Below are 21,202 nucleotides of genomic sequence, written 5' to 3' on the forward strand. Positions count from 1 at the left end.
TAATTACTTTTAAAAAATGTGGTGAAATATACATAACATGAAATGTACCACGTTAACCATTTTTAATTCTTAAAGCCCGCGCGCATTAAAGCCCGCGCGCAGCAATGAAGACCCAACACAGCCAAAAATAAATAAATAACTTTATTTTAAAAAGTGAAATAAATAAATACCATGTAAATAATATCAAGACAGTCCAGCTGGATAATGTTGCCTGCTGAAGGGCTTTTTAACAAACAAAGGGATTAAATGTTGAGGCATAAACATGTATTAGCACCAGCTGAGCCCCTCTCCTGGAACTATTGAGAACTGAAAAGGGAGTAAGTAGATTTCTCGCCACACAGTTCAGTGATTCTCAGTGCAGGGCCACCATCACCAAAAATTTTCTTCCTAGGGAAATGCTGTATCAGCTCATTAAATCTTCACAGTAGCCCTAAGAGGGAGGTACTATTATTATTCCCATCTTACAGGCGAGAAAGCTGAGGCTCAGAGAGGTGCATTCACTTGCCCAAGGCCACACAGCTTAGGAACAGGAGGAACTCAGAATTCAAACTCAGGCCTGTCTGACTGTCAAACCAGAGCTTTCCACAGACCTGGGAAGCCAGGACTGGGGACCCCAGGCCCAGAACTCCACAGATTCCTCCCCTCAGGGATGCTTTGGTGGAAGCTGGGACACTCCAGGTGTATGAGGTCTTGTCCACCCAAGAGAAATGGCTTCAATCCAGCCTAGCCTTCCATAGCACAGACAGGAAGACTGAAGCCCCCAAAGGCGTTTCTATCACCAAGGATTCCAAGGGAGCTGAGTGGAGTCTGTTGGGGCAGGTGTCCAGCTGTTGGCCCTAATCTGGGAAGCAGCAGCGTGGAGCTTTGGCGATGTGGAGGTAGTAAAACCTAATGGTTAGAAGCTTGGAGTCTGGGGAATTCCCTGGCAGTCCAGTGGTTAAGACTTGGCGTTTTCACTACGGTGGCCCGGGTTTAATTCCTGGTCAGGGAACTAAGATCCTGCAAGCCTCACAGTGCGGTCAAAAAAAAGAAAAAGAAAAGAAAAAATAAATTAAAAAGAAGCTCGGAGTCTGGAGCCTGCCTGTTTTCACATCTTGGTGTCATCACCTTGCATGCTCTGTGCAAATGACGTTGCTCTCTGCCTCAGTTTGCCCATCTGCAAAGTGGGGATGGCAAAGTACTCATCCCAGTGGGATCATCATCATCATTACTTTATTTTTTTTAATATTTATTTATTTATTTGACTGCTCCAGGTCTTAGTTGCAGCATGTGGGATCTAGTTCCCTGACCAGGGATAGAACCCGGGCCCCCTGCATTGGGAGAGTGGAGTCTTAACCACTGGACCACCAGGGAGGTCCCCATCACCATTATTTTAAATTACTGTTCCAAAAAACAGTCCCCCTAACTCCCACTCCTAGGGGGGCAGGGAAGGGAGGCCCCCTCCCCACTCACCCCTGCCCTGCCTGGACAGTGCCAACCCCTCTGCTTATGCCCAGGGCAGCGGCTGGCCGCCACCACACTGGGCAGGCTGTCCTGGTGCCACCAGGGAGCCGTCCAGCAGGTTTTTCCTCTCTGCCTGCTGTGGGGCACCCCACCGTCTCTTCACCGCCTTGGCTGGGCCCGGCCCTCTCTAGGCTCCCGTGCTCCTCTCTGTCAGACGCAGCCAGCGGATGGCAGGCACTGCGTCAGGATGCCCAGCATCTTCGCCTACCAGAGCTCGGAGGTGGACTGGTGTGAGAGCAACTTCCAGCACTGGGAGCTGGTGGCCGAGTTCTACAACACGGTGAGGGCCGGGCGGGAGCCTCTGGTGGGACAGAGTCTCAGCAAACAGGGGTTCAAACCCCAGCTGCTCCACCTCCCCGCTGGGAAATCCTACCCGAGCAGCCGTCTCTCTGAGCCTCAGTTTGCTCATCTGTTAGACAACGCCTGCCTTCTGGCTTTCATTCATTAGACTGTCTTTATTAGGCATGAGGCTCTGTGGTAGGTTTTGGAAATGCAGCCGTAACCTGGAAAAGAGCTGCCTCTGCCCTCCCAGAGCAGAGGATACAGGTGCGACTCCAGGTGTCCACAACCCAGGATGATGGTGCTGTAATGGGAGGCGCACAGGCAGCTTCTGGGAAGCCTAGAGGCAGCTCCTGAGCCATTGGTGGAGGGGTGGATCAGGGAGGGCTTCCTGGAGGAGATGGCTGTGTCTGCCTTGTTCTCAGCTCTATCCCCAGCCCAGGGTGACCAACTCATCCCAGTATGCTGGGACTGTCCTGGTTTTAGCCCCGTAAGTCCCGTGTCCCAGGAGACCCTGCAGTTCCAGGCAAAATAGGATGGCTGATCATCCTTCACCCAGCCCCTGCTATCAGGACCACACTGGAAGGGCTCAAAACTCTTGGATACCTCAACGGCAATGGCATTTAACCGAAGCTTGAAAGATGCAAGCGACCAGAGACACGTACAGTTATCCTGTGTGGGGTGCTGGGGACACTGTGGTGAATAAGGCAGTGGGCTTGCCTTCCTGGAGCTCCCGGATTGGTGGATAATGAGACAATGTCCTTTGCTCTGTGCCCTGCACATAGTACGTGCTCAATAAATGGTGAGCATGAATTCACGCAAATAATGGCCTTTACCGAGCACTTACTGTGTGCCAGGCATTGCCCAAAACATTTTGCCTGAGAAAACCTCATCTAATCTTCACCATGACATTGGGAATTAGGCAGCATGTATAGTATATAGAGTTAGTTAATCCCATTTTCCAGATTAAGAAACAGGCATTCAGGGAGATTGAAGGATATGCCCAGGGTAACTGTGGTACTTAGAGGTGGGATTTGAACTTGGCATATCCGGGAGAGGTGTTTTTTTGGGGGAGGGGAGCTCAGTGTCAGGTTGCTCTGACTCTGTTACCTTTGACCTCACCACTTCCCAGAGCTGGGAGGCAAGAGTTTGAGATTCAAGGGGTCCCTGAGGTCGCCCCAGCTTTTGCTTCTCCTGAGCCAGAGATACCGACCCTTTCTGGTCCTCGGTGGCCTTCCCTATAAAATAGGAGAGGGCTGGATGTGCTGGTGCCTGGAGGCTGAGAAGAGGGTGTGGGGTTCTGGACTCCTCCTCTCTGCGTTCCCTAGTCCAGAAAGTTCCCTGTCCAGCCCACCCTGCAGAAGACACGGAGAGAGGGCTGGCTCAGATGAGGGCTGCTTCCGCATCTGTGTGCTCTCATGCAAAATTCCCCTCCATGACATCCTCCTTCAACCTTTTTTTTTTTTTTTTTTTTTCCCTGCACCTCAGGGATTGTGGGATCTTAGTTTCCCCACCAGGGGTCGAACCTGGGCCCTGGCAGTGAAAGCGCCGAATCCTAACCACTGGACCACCAGGGAAGTCCCTTTTATTTTTTTATTTTATTCTATTTTTTTTGCGGTATGTGGGCCTCTCACTGTTGTGGCCTCTCCCGTTGCGGAGCACAGGCTCCGGACGCGCAGGCTCAGCGGCCATGGCTCACGGGCCCAAGCCACTCCGCGGCATGTGGGATCCTCCCGGACCGGGGCACGAACCCGTGTCCCCGGCATCGGCAGGCGGACTCTCAACCACTGTGCCACCAGGGAAGCCCGGGAAGTCCCTTTTAAAATTGGAAACATCATCCTTAGCACATGGACCACACAAAAGCCATAACGTTTTCACTAATCTTTGTAGGGCTTGAATAGATGTCAAACTACTAGGCAGCTTTTAATTTTTTAGTTTTAATTTTTAAATTTTATTTTATTTATTTATTTTTGGCTGCATCGGGTCTTTGTTGCTGTGCGCGGGCTTTCTCTAGTTGTAGCGAGCGGGGACTCCTCTTCATTGCGGTGCTTGGGCTTCTCATTGCGGTGGCTTATCTTGTTGCAGAACACGGGCTCTAGGCTCAGTACGGGCTCAGTAGTTGCGGTGCACGGGCTTAGTTGCTCCGCGGCATGTGGGATCTTCCCGGACCAGGGCTCGAACCCGTGTCCCCTGCATTGGCAGGTGGATTCTTAACGCCTGCGCCACCAGGGAAGCCCTAGGCAGGCTTTTAAAAGCATGCTTTTGGTCTAGGTATGTCAATGAAAGACCACATATATAGCAGAAAAAAATTTTAAATCTGTTCATATGGATTTTGTCATGATCCACTTAGGAATCACAGCTCATAATTGGAAAAGAGTGTTCTCTGAAGAATCTTTTGCTTTCTTGTTGATCTACGTGCAAGGAGCTCTGAGCCTGGGGTTGGAGGAAGTAGAGCCCAGCCCAGCACACGGTCAGGGTACAGACGAAGGACGCACTGGAGGACTCGGCTTCTTAGAGGAGGGCACCTAGGCGTTGGCTTTTGAAGGATGAATAGGACCTCGCCAAGTAGGGCAGGAGTCTGGGAAAGAGAGCAGAAGATAAGAAAAGGGTGTGCTAAGTCCTGGAAGTAAAAGAGGGACAACCAGTTTGGGAAAGTATGTCTCTGTGGCTAAAATATGGGGAGAGATAAAGATGAAGTTTTCAATGCTGAGTTGGAGCGTTTGAAATTTATCCTGTATTCACTGACGGACTCATTCATTCAACAAAAGTGCTGTAAACCAACCTGTGCTGGGTGATGCTGGGGTCCCAGAGAGGCTCAGTGCCCCCGGGTTGTTGGGCTGGTGGTTCAGAATTAGAAATGGACACCCCCACAGTTAGCTCGTGGCAAAGGGAGAAAAACAGGGGGCAGATGTGGGATGGCAAGGAACCATGGGGTGGAGCGTAACGCCTCTGTTTGTTGAATGGGGAGGGAACCTTGATGCTTAAGGAATGAGTAAATGTTCTCTAAGGTGTATGGGGCAAAGGAAACAGCATACGCAAAGGTCTTGAGGTGAGAGAAAAGAACTGTTAGCTTCGAGCCAACGCCCAGGCTGCCTGCCTGAGGGGGAGGAAACGAAGGAGAGAAAAAGTGCTGATGAGGTTTCCAGGGGCTAAATCAGGAAAGCAGGGCAAAAGAGTGCGTGCTGCATCGTGAGGGCACGCGGGAGCCATGGCTGACTTTGGAGCATGGGGGAGTTGATGATCTGGGGGCAGCTGGAACACCTGGCTGCGTTTCACAGTCTAACCGAGAGCCAGGAAGGGCGATCCAACAGGAGCAGAGGTCGGGGGTGTGGGAGGGGCTGGGGCAGGTGGGGCAGGGTGAGAAGTCAAGGTGTGGGCCGCTCTAGTTGGCACCTGTTTGCTTTGGCCTGGTGGCCTCCAGGTGTGGCCTCCTTCTGGGCTGCTGACAACTTAGGAGAGTTTCAAGGGGTGTGGGGAGATGTTTCAAGGCCCCCCGCCCCAGGCTCCCAGAGGCAGCCGTGCTGCTGAATTTCTTCCCTGGGATCCTGCCAAAGCTTCAGAGGCTCCGCATCTCATCCTCTCTAGAAAACTCCCTCTCAGATGCCCAGATTCAGAACAAAGGGATGGTGTGCCTGGCGTGGGGAGCTGCATAGGAAAGGCACAGGAGTGGGGATGAGTAGGGGGAGTCTGGGGGTGGGTGGGTATCAAAGAGACTGGGAGATGAGAGCGGGGAGGGTGTAGGCTGCAGTGCACACCTCCGACAGCGTCCCCACCTTCTTTTCCGATAGCCTTGGCGCTGTTGGCCTCTGCAGTGTGCTAGTAACTCCAGTCTCTCTCTTCCCTGGATGCTGTGTGACCCAGGTGGGAGGCCCGCCCCTCTCTGAGCGCCTGGCTGTGACCAGCAGGTCCCATGAGCTCTAAACCACACCTCCCTCTTCTGCCTTTCTCCTCCTCAAAACTCACAGCAACAGCAATTAATTACAGGGTACCTCTTGTATGCCAGGTCCCGCAGAACCGAGGAGGGCATGGTTCCTGCCTCAGGGAGGAGAGATGCGATTAATTGAATAATTGCACGCATGAAACTGGTGACCATGCTCATGATACATCCCAGACCCAGACTCGATAGGTCCCTCTGGGCCTCTCTTCTCCTTCGGAAAAACAGGCAGCGCTGATCTGCAACCTGCTGGCCTCCCGGGGCTGACACAGGGGTCAGATTGAAATGACCCCTTTATTTCACTCTTCATTCATTGGGAATTGGTGCAGCCAGTCACTGTTCCAGCTCTGGGGACGCAGTGGTGATCAAAGCAGACAAAAATGCCTGCTCTCGTGGGGCTGGTGTCCTGGGGGATGGAGGAGACAGGCAATAAACAGGAGTCAAGAGTATAGGTTGCCAGGGGGTGGTACACGCTAGGGAAGAAAAACTCATTCATTCATTCCTTTTTTAAAAAAAATTAATTTATTTATTTTGGGCTGCATTGGGTCTTCGTTGCTGCGCTCAGGCTCTCTCTAGTTGTGGTGAGCGGGGGCTACTCTTCGTTGCGTTGCGCGGGGTTCTCATTGCAGTGACTTCTCGTGTTGCGGAGCGCGGGCTCTAGGCGCGCGGGCTTCAGTAGTTGTGGCTCGCGGGCTCTAGAGCGCAGGCTCAATAGTTGTGGTGCACGGGCTCAGCTGCTCTGCGACGTGTGGGATCTTCCCAGACTAGGGCTCGAACCCGTGTCCCCTGCATTAGCAGGCAGATTCTTAACCACTGCACCACCAGGGAAGTCCCCATTCATTCCTTTTATTCAGCAAATATTTACTGAGTACCTGTGCAAAAAGGGGATTTCTGTGAGGTGCTAGTAATTTTTGACTCATAGGACGATGGAGAGGATGATACAGCTACTGGACATCCCTAATGTCCATCAGTGGATGAATGGATAAACACAATGTGCTCCATCCACACAATGGAATATGATTCAGCCTTAAAAAGGAGTCAAGCACTGACACATGCTACAACATGGATGAACTTTGAAAACCTGATTCTCAGTGAGAAACCAGACCCAAAAGACCACACAGTATGCGATTCTGTTGATACGAAACATCCGGAACAGGCAACTCCACAGAGACCGAGAGTGGATTCATGGTTTCCAAGGGCTGGGGGAAGGGAAGGGAGAGTGATTGCTAATGGGTACAGGGTTTCCTTTTGGGGTGATGAAAATGTTCTGGAATTAGCAATGATGGTTGCACAACATTTGAATAGATTATGTACACTTGCAAAGAATGAATTTGATAGTCTGTGAGTTATATTGTAATTTTAAAAATAGAGGTATTTAAAAAAACTCACAGCTCCTGGCACATCCTAAGCACTGAATAAGTTGAAGCTATTATTATTGTTGTTGTTAGAAATACATATAGCACAGAGAAATGAGAAAGTTTTCATATATTAATTTTATTTGACATTAATTTTGTTAATGTCAAATAAAAGAGCACTGTAATCCTCATAAAATTCTTATTCTCCGCATTTTACAGATGGGGGAAATAAAGGCTCAGAGAGGGTACATTTCCTTCCCAGGGTTGCACAGCATGTGACTTGCAAGCGTGTGAATGCTGAGAGTGCCAGAGTTAAACCCCGGCCACCTAGTCTCAGAGTCTCTCACTTACGCACAGTGCTGTGAGGCCACTCAGTTACTGAGTGATTAACAATGTCGTGTGCATCTTAATTCATGCAAGTAAGTCCCATGCGGAGAGGGACTGTGGCTGGTGGTCCACGCCCCCAGCCCAGCACTGACACTCATGTGCATGAGTGGAATGGATGCATACGGGGGTCCTCGGCAGGTGACAGGGCCAGGGGTGGTGGTGGGAGTTTGAGCTTTGGCACTGGGGAGAAAGAGAAAGGGGAGGTTTGGCCATGTTTTTTTTTTTTTTTTAATTTTTTGCTGTAGTTGATTTGCAATGTTGTGTTAGTTTCTGGTGTACAGCAAAGTGATTCAAATATACATATACTTAGATATATACATATATATAAAAAGAATATATACTCTTTTTCTCTTCTTTTCTTTTCTTTTTATGGCCGCTCCATGCAGCTTGCGGGATCTTAGTTCCCTGACGAAGGATTGAACCCGGGGCCCCGGCAGTAAGAGTGCGGAGTCCTAACTACTGGACCACCAGGGAATTCCCTTTTTCACGTTCTTTTCCATTATGGTTTATTATAGGATATTGAGTATAATTCCCTGCGCTGTACAGTAGGACCTTGTTGTTTATCTGTTTTATATTCAGTAGTGTGCATCTGTTCATCTCAAACTGTAGTTTATCCCTCCCACCCCCGGCCATGTTTCTTTTCTTTTTTTTTTTTTTTGTGGTACGTGGGCCTCTCACTGTTGTGGCCCCTCCCGTTGCGGAGCACAGGCTCCGGATGCGCAGGCTCAGTGGCCATGGCTCACGGGCCCAGCCGCTCCGCGGCATGTGGGATCCTCCCAGACCGGGGCACGAATCCGCGGCCCCTGCATCGGCAGGCGGACTCTCAGACACTGCGCCACCAGGGAAGCCCCCCGGCCATGTTTCTTGATTTGACCGAGTCAACATATTTTTCTTGAGTGCATGCCAGCCTACTGGCTGGGGATAAAACAGGTGTTTCCTGTCCTCTTGGAAGTCACAGTCCGGTGGGGAGGGCAGAGATGATAAAGCAGTAAGCAGTGAAAAAGACTGAGGTGAGGCGTCTACTCAGGTCAATCCCCTTCCTTCCTTCCTTCCTTCCTTCCTTCCTTCCTTCCTTCCTTCCTTCCTCCTTCTCCCCACCTTCCCTCCATCTCTCCCCCTTTTCCTCCTTCCGGTCCTCAGGATTCAGCCACATCCACTTACCAGACGTCCTGCTGGGTACGGGTGATCAAAACATCAAAGCATTCTAGAATAATAGTCACCCCATGGTACACAGCACATGCATCAGACACCTATGTGCATTATTGACACGTATTCTTTGCATGCATTATTCGCTACAAAAATTCACTGAGCACCTACTGTGTGCCAGACACTGTCCTAGACACCTGGGGTTTGTAGCAGTGAACAAAACTGCCAGCCCCCCTGGTCCCGTGGCACTCGGTTCTCGAATCCTCACTGTGGCGCTCGGAGATAGGGCCTCTGTTTTATAGAGGAGGAAAATGAAGCATAGAGCATCCCCCAAACTCTGACTGGATACACCGTAAAGGCAGTGACTTTGTTTTCAGGCACTGGTAAGGTCCTTGAGCACGTAGTAGGTACTGAAGGAATGATTGTTGAGTAAATGAATGAATGAATGAAAGTGAAGGCACCTGCTGGGGCTGGGGCCCAAGGAATCCAGCTCACCTGTATCCAGAGCTCAGGACTGGCCACGATCTCGGGCGGGTACCTTGCCTGCCTCTCTGAGTCTGGGTAGGGCCGGTGGTTGGGAAACGCGGGGGCTCAGCTCCAGAGGGCAGAGAGGGAGACGCTGGTGTCAGGGTGGTCTCTGATTCTATCACAAACCCCGGCGGCATTCGGAGCCCATTAGTTATAGGCGTTGCCCGTTGCTCTGTCCTCATTCTGCACACTCAGGGACGTTATTGAGAACACCTGTCTTCATCCTGCAGGCCACTTAGCGTGGAGCATTGATACCAACCACAAGCCTGTTATTATTATCTCCTTCAACAGTAACAAGAGCAGCAGCAGCCTTTGCTATTTCTTGAGCCAAAACCATGTCCCTGGCGAAGTAGCTTTTCAATGCCTGGCCTCATGCATCCCCCTCCCCCCAACAACCTTCACGGTGGCATTGATGATCCTCTCCGACTTCACTGGCGCAGGAAAGGGGGACCCAGAGACACCAGATCACACAGCCGGGAAGCAGAGGAGCCCCCTCTTCATCTTCACCACCCATCTAGTCCTCCAATCTTTCGAAGCAGGGGGGTCAAAGCAAACTTCGGAGTCCCCCAGAGCTGTGCAACCTCAGAGAAATCACTCCACCTCTCTGAGACTTAAGCTCCCCATTGCCAAACAAGAACTAGAAAGGCGGACCTCGAGGGGGTGTGCTAGGATTAAGAACAATCTGTAACATCAGGCTGTCAATAGATTGGAAAGTGACAGTTGTAGCGCCTTCTATTCAGAAGGTTCTAGATGCAAGACCCTCTGCCAAGTGTTTTCATGTGTGTGACAGGTGATCCACCTGAATTCTTTTGAGATCCAGCCAACAGGATTTATTGAGCACCTACTATATTCTGGTTCCCGAGGTTATAATGGAGAAGGGGGAAGCCACAGTCCCCATTCTCAAAGCCAGGTTTAGCGGGAGAGCCAGATGGTTCCAGCCAGACAAGTGTCAGGAAAGTGGGACGGCACAGGGCCACCAAGGAAGGCCACCTGACCCTGCCTTGGGGGATTAGGAAGGCTTTAGGGAGAAAGTGATGCCCAGGTTAAAGGCGGAGTAATTGGCCTGGCGAAGAGGGGTGAGTGGGAATGAGAGTGTTCCAGGCAGTGGGAACAGTATGTGTGAACTCCTGGAGGTTAAAGGATGGCTCATTCAGAACTGAGTTATCCTTCCACCCAGATTATAAAGTTGAAGGTGGAGAGAGGTGAGTCATGGAGGGAGTACATAAGCCAAGCTTAAGGATCTGGACTTTATAGATGAGAGTCGCGGACGTGTTTTGAGTGGAGGCTTAACAGTCTGGGAGGCTGGATGGCTCAGCATCTTCAGGCTATGCCTGATTTGCCCAAGGGCCGCCGTTTGCTTGAAGACAGAGGGACCATCAGAGTTGTTTGGGGTTTTGCCCATTCAGTATCCATGGCCCCATTTTCCCTTCATCAACCACCTGGTTATGGCCTCGGTGGGATGGTCAATCAAGGTGGTCCCCCTCCTCTGGCCAAGGGTGGGATGTGGCCCAGGCTACACTCTCCAGAATTTGAAGCTTGGGCTTGGACAGGAGGACTGGACACAGTTGTTTTCATTCATACCCAAAATTGCCCCCTGAAGAGACTGTCCATTAGAGGGTCAAAGCTGTTCTGGTTTCTGCAATTCCTTTGATTAATGAGCTCCCTATAATGAATGAATGAATGAACGAACGAACGAATGAATGAATGATTTGGTTTATTAAATAAGTAACCCCCTCCCACACACACATTTATATTTATAGTGTAAGTTCACCAGAATCATTTTCTGTTGCTTGCTACCAAAGAACCCTAGCTAATAATTACTACTGCTGATGGGTTTGTTGGATTCAGGCAATAGAATGGTAGATTAAGCAAAAACCAAAACAAAGAAAGAAAGATATTGTGGAATATCTTAGAAAATGGAAAGATGAGTTGTTTTGGGAAAGCTGTGACCCAGGGTAGGTGTGCAGGATTCAGAAGAAGGGCAAATACTACCCTCGAGTAGTTGCTTTTTTTTCCCTCACCCTTGTCTTCTCGTGGGTGGCAAGATGGTTGCCGTATTTTAAACATCATGACAATATCCCAGGGCCTCTTTAGAGAGTTGCCAACGGTGCAACACAATTATGGTGACTCCCAGGCTTTGTGTCTGCTCCAAGTTTCAAATTCACCAAAGAAAAGTCTGATATCCTGCTTTGGGATAGGTGTCTATTCCGGTGGGGTAGGGTCTCATGATACGGACAGGGCAGGTCGGGGGTGTTCCGTGTTCTGCGGTAGCCACTGTGAACTGGGTGATCCTCCTGGAGATGCGTTTGACTCTGTCCATTGACAAACACCAGAGAACTTGGCGTGGAAAACAAGGACATAGGTGGGACCATGGGCTGGGGAACCAGTTTGCCAAGGCTGGGTTCTCAGACTGTGACCTTTGAGCTGGTTCTCCCATTGCCCCAGGAGAGCTGTGGACTTTCCTGGAATCAGGAGGCCTCCTGTCTTGGGAACCTGTACAGGTGCCCAGGACCTAGGCTAGTAGATGCTGACCTTGTATCAGGTGAATGATTTCCCCCACACCCACCACTGTGCCCTGTATTTTTGAGTCAGCATCATTAATACTGGGGTTCTGAAAAATAACAGAGCATCCTAGTTAAGAGGGTGCTGTCTCTTCACTTTCTAAGATGGAATGCAGACAATTTAGGAGACCTTTACAAGGGGAAGATCTTTGGGGGGAGGGAAGGGTGTCATTGAGTGAGCAAGCTGGTTGACCTCAAATTGGCAGGTGGATTGAGGCCATGAGAACACCTGTTTCTGAGCCCATGTGAGATACTCACTGTGACCCCAACATATCTGGGGGAGGCTTCGAGGGGCATCAAAGTCCTGCATCAGCAGTTGGGGACTTTGAGCCGTTGAAATTCTGGTGCAAATGTTCTTGTGACCTTAATTGTATTTATGAGTCCAGTGAGGCTTGGGGACCTTTGGGTCAACAGCATGAAGAGGCAGGTGGTGTTATGCCTATGTCAGAAATGCAGAGATGGCAGGTTAAGGGATTGAAGTTACCTTCTCAAGGCTCCACGGTTAATGAGCAAGGGAACATGTATCCAATCCCACACCACTTGGATCCCAAAGGTCGTTCATTGGAATGCTTTGGTTTCAAACAAAACAGCCAACTAAAACAGCTTAAATAGAAAGGACAATATCTTTTTTTTTTTAAATGGAAGTTGGAGGTAGATGGTTCCGGAATAGATTAACTCAGAGCCCAACATCATCAGGCTACTCGGTTCTTCCCATCTTTCTCCTCTGCTATCCCTGGAGAAGTGGTCCTCAAAATATTGTCCAAGCGCCACCCTGCTTGGTGTCCTTGAGACCCTTTCAGGGTTTCCTCAAGGTCAAAATTATTTTCATAATAATATTAAGGTATTATTTGCCTTTTCCCACTCTGATTCTCTCACGAGGGTACAATGGAACCTTCCAGAGGCTGCATGACGTGTGATGACATCATCTTTCTGATGGCCAAACGAATATGGGCTTGTGTAGTCACGTGTCTTGAAAGTTTTGGGGTTTTAGTTTCTAATAAGGTAAATCTTGATAGATGTAACTCACACAAGCAAAAGCTCTTCAGGGTCCTCAGTAATATTTAAGAATATAAGAAGGTCTTGGAACCAAAATGTTTGAGACCACTGTCCTCAAGTATTTGTTTTTGCTGTCAACCTTGTTTCCTCATGGTTGCAAAATGGCTGCCACATCTGAAACATCACAACAATCTCCAAAGGGCTTTTCACTCAGTCTGATTTCAGTAAAGAGAACTTTCCCAGAAGCCCCTCATCAGATCTTCCATCACGTTTCATTGGCCAGAATCATACCACACATTCATTCCTTAACCAATCCTTAGCAATAGGGATGATCTATGCCCTGGGGCCAAATCCTGCCTCCCTAAAAGCCGTGTCTTCCTGATGCCTGAACAAAATTCTGGTTTATTTAACAAGGAAGGAAGGGGGTATGTATAAGTTAAGACATAAGTCCAGCTGCTATAGCAGAGACCCAAAATAATAATGGTTTAATGAAGATAGAAATTTGTTTCTCTCTTACATAACATCCAATTATAAGCTCCCCAGGGCTGGTGTGAGAGCTTTGGGGTACCAAAGATCCAGGCTCCTTCTATATGGTTGTTTTCCCATCTCTAGGCCATTGCTGTCATTTGTGCGGCTCAAGAAGCTATCCCACCACATCTGCATCCCAGTAGAAAGGGATTGAGGGGAAGGCACACCCCTTCCCTTTAAGAAGACAACCTAGAAGCTGTACTTATGTCTTGTGCCCATGTCTTACTGGCCAGAACTCAGTCACACGGCTGTGTGGAGCTGCAAGGGAATCTGGGAAATGTAGTCTTTAGCTTGGTGGCCTTGTTACATAGAAGAAGGAGAGAATCAGATTAGCTTGTGCCCATTGTTATTCCCCTTTGCCTCCCAAGAAGGATATGTCTTCCTAATGCTGAACCAAATCAGTTTGGTTAAGGAGGAAGAAGGGAGGATGGTTGTTGAGCGCTCAATTCCCGCTGTCTGCCATAACTGCCATATTCTTAGTGGTCATTGTTAGTTATCTGAATCGTGTTGTTATCAAACATTGATTGAGGTCTATGAAGCAATTTCTGCTTCTGTGATAAACAGCACTCTGCTTCTTGTCTCAAGAAACTCACGTGGGATCTCGCTTCAAATCCTGGATTCTCCAGTTACTGGCTGGGTGACCTGGGCTGGACCATTGGACCACTCTGAGAATCAGTATCTACTTCTATGGTGTGGTGATGCACAACCTACCTGGCAGGGTTGTTTTGAGGATGAGAAAAGATTCTGGGAATAATAAACCTTGCCTGGGCCCCAGAACATTGTGAATGTCTAATTATAAGGACGCAAATCACTAATCCACAGACAACATAGCTGTGCAATCATGGGGTTCTGGACAAGGCATAGCTGTGCGGTGCCAGCTGGCCTCCATACACCTTTCTCCTCTCCTACCCCAGCCCACAGTAATATTTCCTCTTTGTCTCAGCTAGCTGATGTTGCATAACAAATCGCCCTAAAGTTTAGTGGCTTGAAACAATGACCACTTATTTATTTCTTTTTGCTCATGAATCAGTAATCTGGATAGGGTTTGGCAGGGACAGCTCATCTGTGTTCCACTTGACAACTGTTGGTGTGACTTGAAGAGGGGAAGGGGACTGGTATCATCTGAAGTTTCATTCACTTCTGTGTGTGGTAGCTGGGCTGGGAAGAGTCAAACTTCTGGGGACTGGAACAGCTGGGGCTCCTCCAGCATCTCTCTCGATCTCTCTGTGGTCTCTCCACATGGTCTCTCCAGCATGGCAGCTTTAAGGGTACCCCATCTCCTTGCATGGTGGCTAGAGCTCCAATGTCTCGTGCTCTGAGATGGCAACCATCAGGTGGAAGCCACCTGATGGAAGGCTCCACAGGAGCCTGTGGGTGGAAGTCATGCCCCCTCACTTCTGCTTCCTGCTGTTTTTAGAAGCGAGTCACTAGGGTATTACATTGTCTTTCCTTGTCTACAAGGCCAAGGCCAACTCATGACCACCAAGTTTGCATTTCAGTCCACGAGATGTAGAGTGCAAGCCTTAAGCTGCTTCTTAAGGACTGACCTGGAAGCAACAGATTCATTTACATTCCTATCCCATTGGCTAGACCAGGTCCCAAGGCCACAGTGAGCTGCAAGGAAGGCTGGGGTATGTAGTCTTTCGTTGAGTAGTTGGACGCCCAGCTCAAACTTGGGGAACACTATTGCCGAAAGGAAAATGTGGAAAGTTAGTAGATAGACTTTGCCACATGCATTGAATGAATGAATGAACCCATAGAATAATGGATGGAGTTATGGATCTACTGATGACTGGTTGGTTGTTAAGTTCAGCTGAAAGATGGATAGACCCTGGGTTGATCAACTGCCTGAAAGGTGATAGGTGACCGACTGGGTAATGACGAAGGGCAGCCCCCCTCCTCGTCCTCTGTCTGACAACCCCCTCCCCGTATTTCCCCCTTCCTTCTCCAGTTCAGCAATGTCACCTTCTTCATCTTTGGGCCTCTCATGATGTTTCTGATGCACCCATATGTCCAGAAACGTTCCCGCTACATTTATGTCACCTTCATCCTCTTCACAGTCGTAGGTAGGTGGGGGGCTGGGACAGTACGGTAGTGGGGGCGGGAAGGGACAGTTCCCTTGACCACCTGCCTTTGTCTTTCGCTCCAGGTCTGTTCTCTATGTACTTTCACATGACACTCAGCTTCCTGGGCCAGATGCTGGATGAGATCGCTATTCTGTGGCTGCTGGCCAGTGGCTACAGCATATGGATGCCCCGCTGCTACTTCCCTGCCTTCCTAGGGGAGAACAGGTGGGGCGAGGGCCGGTCCTCTGTCGATCTTGCTGGAGCCCACCTATCCTCTGGGTCCCCTGCCCAGGCCCTCTTGGGGTGTTTGGAATCCTTCCCCTCAACACCCCAGGACTTTTTCCTGACCCTGCCTGATCTAACTGGACTTCCAGGGGCCCCTCTTCTGAGTGCACTTGCGACCCCTGGAAGTCCTCCCCTTATCCTACTGCTTATTTGGAATTCTTCCTCTGATCCCACCTGGATAGCTGGGACCTTCTCCAGACCCTGTCTGAACCCACTATGGGGTCCCAGAACCCCATGCCTAAGCTTACCTGGGGCCCACAGACCTCTTCCCTGAGCCTGTCACCTGGGTTGCCCGGAATCTTTCATTGGATCCTCCTGGGCCCTTTTTTTTGACCTCAAGACCCATCTGAATCTCTCTCCTGACCCTGTGTGACCCACTTGAGCCTTCCAGGACCCCTCTCCTAATAGCCACTGGGACCCCTGTAGTTCCTTCCTTAATCCCACCCGGCTCACCTGAATCCCTTGCCTGAACTCACCTGGGCTCTGGAACCCTCTTCTGACCTGACTAAGCCCCCTTGAGCTTCCCTGAGACCCCCTTGTCATCCTACCCATCCCCTACCCCGGGACCCCCTTTGGACCCTGCCTGTGCCCACCTGGGTTCCCTGGGAAATTTCATGTGATCCTCCTGGGACCCCTGAGACCTTTTACTGAGCCCACCTGGGAGTCTTAAGACCATTTTCTGAGCTTCCCTTTTCTCATCCGTCTTTGCGACAAGAGCACCCTATTGCTCTGCCTAAACCCCACAGGAACACCCCCCAACCACCCCCCACGGCTGATCCCTTCTCTCCCCAGGCCCCAGTACATCTGCCTGGTCATCACCGCCACCGTGGTCAGTACCTTCCTGTCCTTCCTGACGCCCATGATCAACGCGTACGCCCTCAACAGCATTGCCCTGCACATCGTCTGCATCGTGGCCCAGGAATATAAAAAGTGGGTGGTGGCTGCAGGTGCCCAGGGAGGGGGCTCCCCTTTCCCTTCCAAGAACCGCGCCCCCCACCCCCGCCAAAAAAACCCACAACACCTCACTGTGTTAAAGATGTGATGTCCCTTCCCCGAGATCATTCACCAAATAGGGGCAGGACCGGGATTTGAACCTAAGGTTGTCTCTGACTGCAGAGTTTGTCCCTTTTATTCTGAAAACCCCCAAACACACACAGAAGTGGAGAGCATTGTATCACAAACCTCCGTGTGCCCACTAACCAGCCCCAGCAAACATCAGCATTTTGCCGACCTGCGTTCTATGTTCCCCCCAGATTTCATATAATGTCACCCATTCATTGTTCAGGGTTTCACTCACCTGATAAAGAATTATTATTTTTAGCCCATACTAGGTCTTAGCAGGCTAGAGAGGGGACTCTCAAATGGGGCCCTTTGAGGAGAGTTGAATAAAACGTTTCCTTACAAAGGAGAGGGCAGACTGTAGGAAAATCACTAGGGATCATTTAGAAGCTCTGTGTTAATAACGGCGGGATTCTATGATCATCGGGAGACCTGGGATGGGGAGTGATGGGAGAGAGTGATTGCAAGAATCTGGAAGGAGAGAGCTAGCAGAGGGGGGTCTCCTTGGCAAGAGCTGTGGCCTCCAGTTGTTGGTTGTAGCCAGCCCGAGCCAATCCCACAGGGAGGTTGTGTGGACCAAATCCAGGGGCTCCCTTGTCCTTGGGCTTCCAGTTGGGTTGCCCAATGGTTTCCAGTTGGGTTGGCCAATGGGGAGCCCCAGTAGGGAACCAAAGGGTGGATGGAGGATACTGTTGGAATATTTATTTCGAGGTCCACGTAGCTTAGCTCCCCTGCCCCTGCTGCCCTCTGAGGCACAGGGCAGAGTGGAGAAAGGCAGGGAAGGATCTAGAGGGACGAATAGAAGATCCTTCCTTAAAATAGCATCTAATACCCATTTTGCACTGAACTTTCCTCAGTTTCCCAAAGACATCTTCTTACACCTGGTCTTGTTTAAATCAGCAGGCAAACACAGTCTCTCAGACCTTCTTTATTCCATAGCAGTCCCTCCCTCCCTCCCTCCCCCCCCCCCCCTCCCCCCCCCCCCTTTCTTCATGCCTCTGATTTGATAACAGAAACTCAATCGATCGTTTGTCCTGTACAACATCCTGCATTATGGATTTGGCCGACTGATTGCTGTGGTTTCTTTCTTTCTTTCTTTTTCTTCCTTCCTTCCTTCCTTTCTTTCTTTTTTTTCTTTTTCTTTCCTTCTTTCTTTCTTTCTTTTTCTTCTTTTTTCCTTCTTTCTTTTTTATTTTTGTATTTCCTGAAAATTAATAGATCTAGACTTACATTTAATTTCTTCATTTCATGTGTGGCACTGGGTGCTGCTTGTTCCAGCCAATCAAGACCCCATGATGAATGGTTGTCCCACATTTAGTGCCATTAAGATTGATCAGTAGATTCGGATGTTGTCATCCAGACCCTTCGTTGTGAAGTTTCCTACTGACCTTTCCCCTAATGATTCCAGCAGCTGTTTCATGCCGTCTCCATCCGTGATCTCATTAGAGGGTGCAAAAGGGTGATTTTCAGATGCTGTTATTCCTTCTGCATTGATTATCTGGAGTTCATCCATCCAGATAGAAGGACTTTTGCTCATCCACCTTGAAATACAGTTTGGACAGGAAAGACAGGATAGGGCACTGATTCTTTCCCTTTTAAAAATCAACTTCTAGAGCAATGAGTGGATGCCTTAGCCATCTCTAGTAAGGACCAATGAACTGGTTTTTTTCTTTAAGTATTATTATGAACTCATGGGTGTTTATATCTCTGAAGTGTTTCAATCCATTGCAGTCACTATCCTATATTTTTAACTTTTTATTTTGAAATAATTAGAGGCTCAGAGCAAGTTGCAAAAATAGTACAGAGTCCTGTGTACCCTTTACCCAGATGCCCCCCCTGCTCCCCCAATGGCAGCATCGGATGTAACCACAGTCCAGCCTCAAAAAGGAGGAAATTGACAATGGGACAATACTGTTAACTAGATCACAGACTTTATTCAGAGTTCACTAATTTTAATTTTTTTCTTTTTTCTTTTTTTTTTTTGGCCACACTGCCCAGCATGCAGAATCTTAGTTCCCTGACCAGGGATCGACCCTGTGCCCCCTGAAGTGGAAGCACAGAGTCCTAACCACTGCACCACTGGGGAATTCCTTAGATTTCACCAATTCTGATGATTTTTTTTGGTGTTCAAACTGTCCCATTTCAGGCTAGCGGGCAGGGCTTGTGCTTTTATCCATAAAGGAGTTACTGCCCCATTAATCCCTGATAAACTGTTTCCTAAGGGACAGTGGGTTAGCTCTGCTGTTTGGGAAACACAGATTCCAATCTTGAGTTGTCCTGAGACATGGCCTCAGAGAATACACCCTCCCACACACAGACATATATTCTCATAGCCACATAGACATAAATTCTCATGCACCGACCCACAGGGGCACACACACTTACACCCCAAAACACAAACACGGAAAGCCTTGTTGGTTGCGGGTTCTGCATTCTGATAAACCTGAATCAGACCCCACTTACTAGCCGTGTAACCTTGGGGTGGGGCTGGGACATACTTAATCTCGCGTGCCTCAGTTTTCTCACCTACAAAATGGGAATAATAGCATTGTTGTGAGGACCCGGCATCTTGTAAGGGCTCAGCAAGTGTTAGCACAGATCTGGCCCTCTCCCCGCTTGCCCCCTTGATCCTTCCCTCCTCCCAGCCTCATCTCCTTGGATGGAGGAGTTTCCCGTCAGCTCCTTTGGGCCCTGCTAGCTGAGTCAGGCTCTGATCTCCCTCCTTCCCTCCCTAGGACCAGTAATAAGGAGCTTCGGCGTCTAATTGAGGTCACCATGGTTTCATGGGCTTTTGCGTTTACTAGCTGGATCAGTGACTGCTGGCTTTGCAGTTTCTGGCAGTGGATTAATTTCTCCTACCTGCACAGCATCTGGTAAGCATTTGCCCTGTGGTCTTGGGCCTTAGCAGCAGAAACTCTCAGATGCCAGAGCTTGGAGCAGGAGCCTGGGGGCAGGGTGGGGAGGCACAGATACTGGGATGTGTGTGTGTATGTATGTCTGTGTGTGTTGGGGGACGGTGTAGTCCGGAGATCAGGTCCAGGAGGTCCTTTGGGATGGTCAGGATCCATGAGAGGTAGGGAGAGGTGGGGATGGGGGCATCAAGCTGGCTGCAGGGGCATCTTGTCCCGTCATCACCCTGTCACATAGGCATGTACTCATCAGCATCACCTTCCCCTATGGCATTGTCATCATGGCCATGGTGGATGCCACGTATGAGATGCCGGACAAAACTCTCAAAGTCTGCTACTGGCCTCGGGACACTTGGCCCATGGGGCTGCCCTACGTGGAGATCAGTGATGACAACAAGAGCTGCTGAGGTCCGCCAGCTTCTTGACCACCCAGCTACCTGCGTCCTGAGGACAGAAACCTGAATGGGGAGACTGAGAGACACTCGCAGTTCCACCCTCCAGCTCCATTTCCCCATCCTCCTGGTCCTCCGTGGCCCCATCCTGAGGCAGGGGATGGACTTCACAGCCTCTCTGTGCTGTAGTCTGATGACCCTGGGCGGCTGCCTGGCAGAGCTCCCCTCCACAACCTGCCCCTGTTCTCTTTCACTTCCTCTTCCTGGTTCACTGTTGTCACGTGACCAGGCTGGATGACCTGGTGCTGTGATTCTGTGGCAGCCACTGGGAATGACCTCAGGCTGGGGCTTGGTCCCCGGGCACCTTATGAAGAGTGGCGGTCACTATGAGACTCTTTGGACCTGTCTTTGGCTGTGCAATGTCACTGGTACTTGGGGGGCATCCCAGAGAAGGGACATGTTTTCCAGTCACCTCATTCTACACTCACACATGCGTGCAGAGACCTCACAGATCCTCACACGGGCTCACACCGGCTCCCATGGAGTTGTGGGGTTGACAGCAGAGCAACTTGGAGGCCAGGACTGGGTGATTTGGGTACTGTTGGGGCACGGGCATCAGTACGGGAGCTGCAGTGGCCGGTACAGGCTCTCAAAGCGAGGGGAGAAGGGGAGGGTGATTTCCATGGCGGTTAAGAGCCCAGGGCTTGGAGTCAGGCAGATGTAAGTTCGAATTCTGCTCCACCATCTCCTACTTGTATTATCCGGGGTAAGCGATTTTTTCCTGCCTCTGAGGTTCAAGGACCATGTCTGTAAAACATTCCTTCTTTCCTGGGATTTCTGTGTAGATAAAACAAGATAACATATAAAGTGCTTAGCATGGAGTCTGGCAAACATCCGTCCATCTACTCATTCTGTAATTTATCCATCCATTCATCCATCCATCCATATTTAGCCATCTATTTATTCATTTATCCATCCAGATCATTCAGTCATCCCTCCGTTCATCTATTTTCCCACCTGTTCATTCATTCATTCAGTCAGTCAGTCATTCATCTCTTCAACAAATATATCTTGAGTTCCTACTATATGTTTGACACTAGTCCTTGGGGATATATGACAACAAAGACATGCCAAGTCCCTCCCCTAGTGAGGAGACAACATTAGATAAATAAAAAGACACATAACCAAGGCACTGAGGGGTGCTGCAAAAAAGATAAGGCATGGTGATGTTCTCAAGACCATGGGGTGGGGAGCGCCCATTTCAAATGGATGAT

At 49.7% G+C, this 21,202-nt stretch overlaps 1 protein-coding gene across 1 annotated transcript; it reads left to right on the forward strand.

The window, feature by feature from the left end:
* The first annotated feature begins 1,593 nt into the window (after positions 1-1,593).
* On the forward strand, positions 1,594-20,802 carry ACER1 (alkaline ceramidase 1). The gene is made up of 6 exons (XM_027085331.1): positions 1,594-1,783; positions 15,169-15,283; positions 15,367-15,508; positions 16,361-16,498; positions 19,363-19,500; positions 19,775-20,802. Exons 1-6 carry the CDS (start codon positions 1,691-1,693, stop codon positions 19,941-19,943), a joined length of 795 nt encoding a protein of 264 aa, XP_026941132.1. The 5' UTR covers positions 1,594-1,690; the 3' UTR covers positions 19,944-20,802.
* Positions 20,803-21,202: the final 400 nt, after the last annotated feature.

This window comes from Aethalodelphis obliquidens, unplaced genomic scaffold, assembly GCF_003676395.1.
Source record: "Aethalodelphis obliquidens isolate GAN/ISIS:26980383/991018 unplaced genomic scaffold, ASM367639v1 scaffold53, whole genome shotgun sequence".
In the NCBI taxonomy this organism is placed as follows: Eukaryota; Metazoa; Chordata; class Mammalia; order Artiodactyla; family Delphinidae; genus Aethalodelphis; species Aethalodelphis obliquidens.

Coding starts and splice junctions, on each gene's coding strand:
- ACER1 (XM_027085331.1), top strand. CDS start 1,691: ATGCCCAGCATCTTCGCCTACCAGAGCTCGGAGGTGGACTGGTGTGAG. Junction 15,284..15,366: donor CATCCTCTTCACAGTCGTAG/GTAGGTGGGGGG, acceptor CTTTCGCTCCAG/GTCTGTTCTCTATGTACTTT. Junction 19,501..19,774: donor TCCTACCTGCACAGCATCTG/GTAAGCATTTGC, acceptor CCTGTCACATAG/GCATGTACTCATCAGCATCA.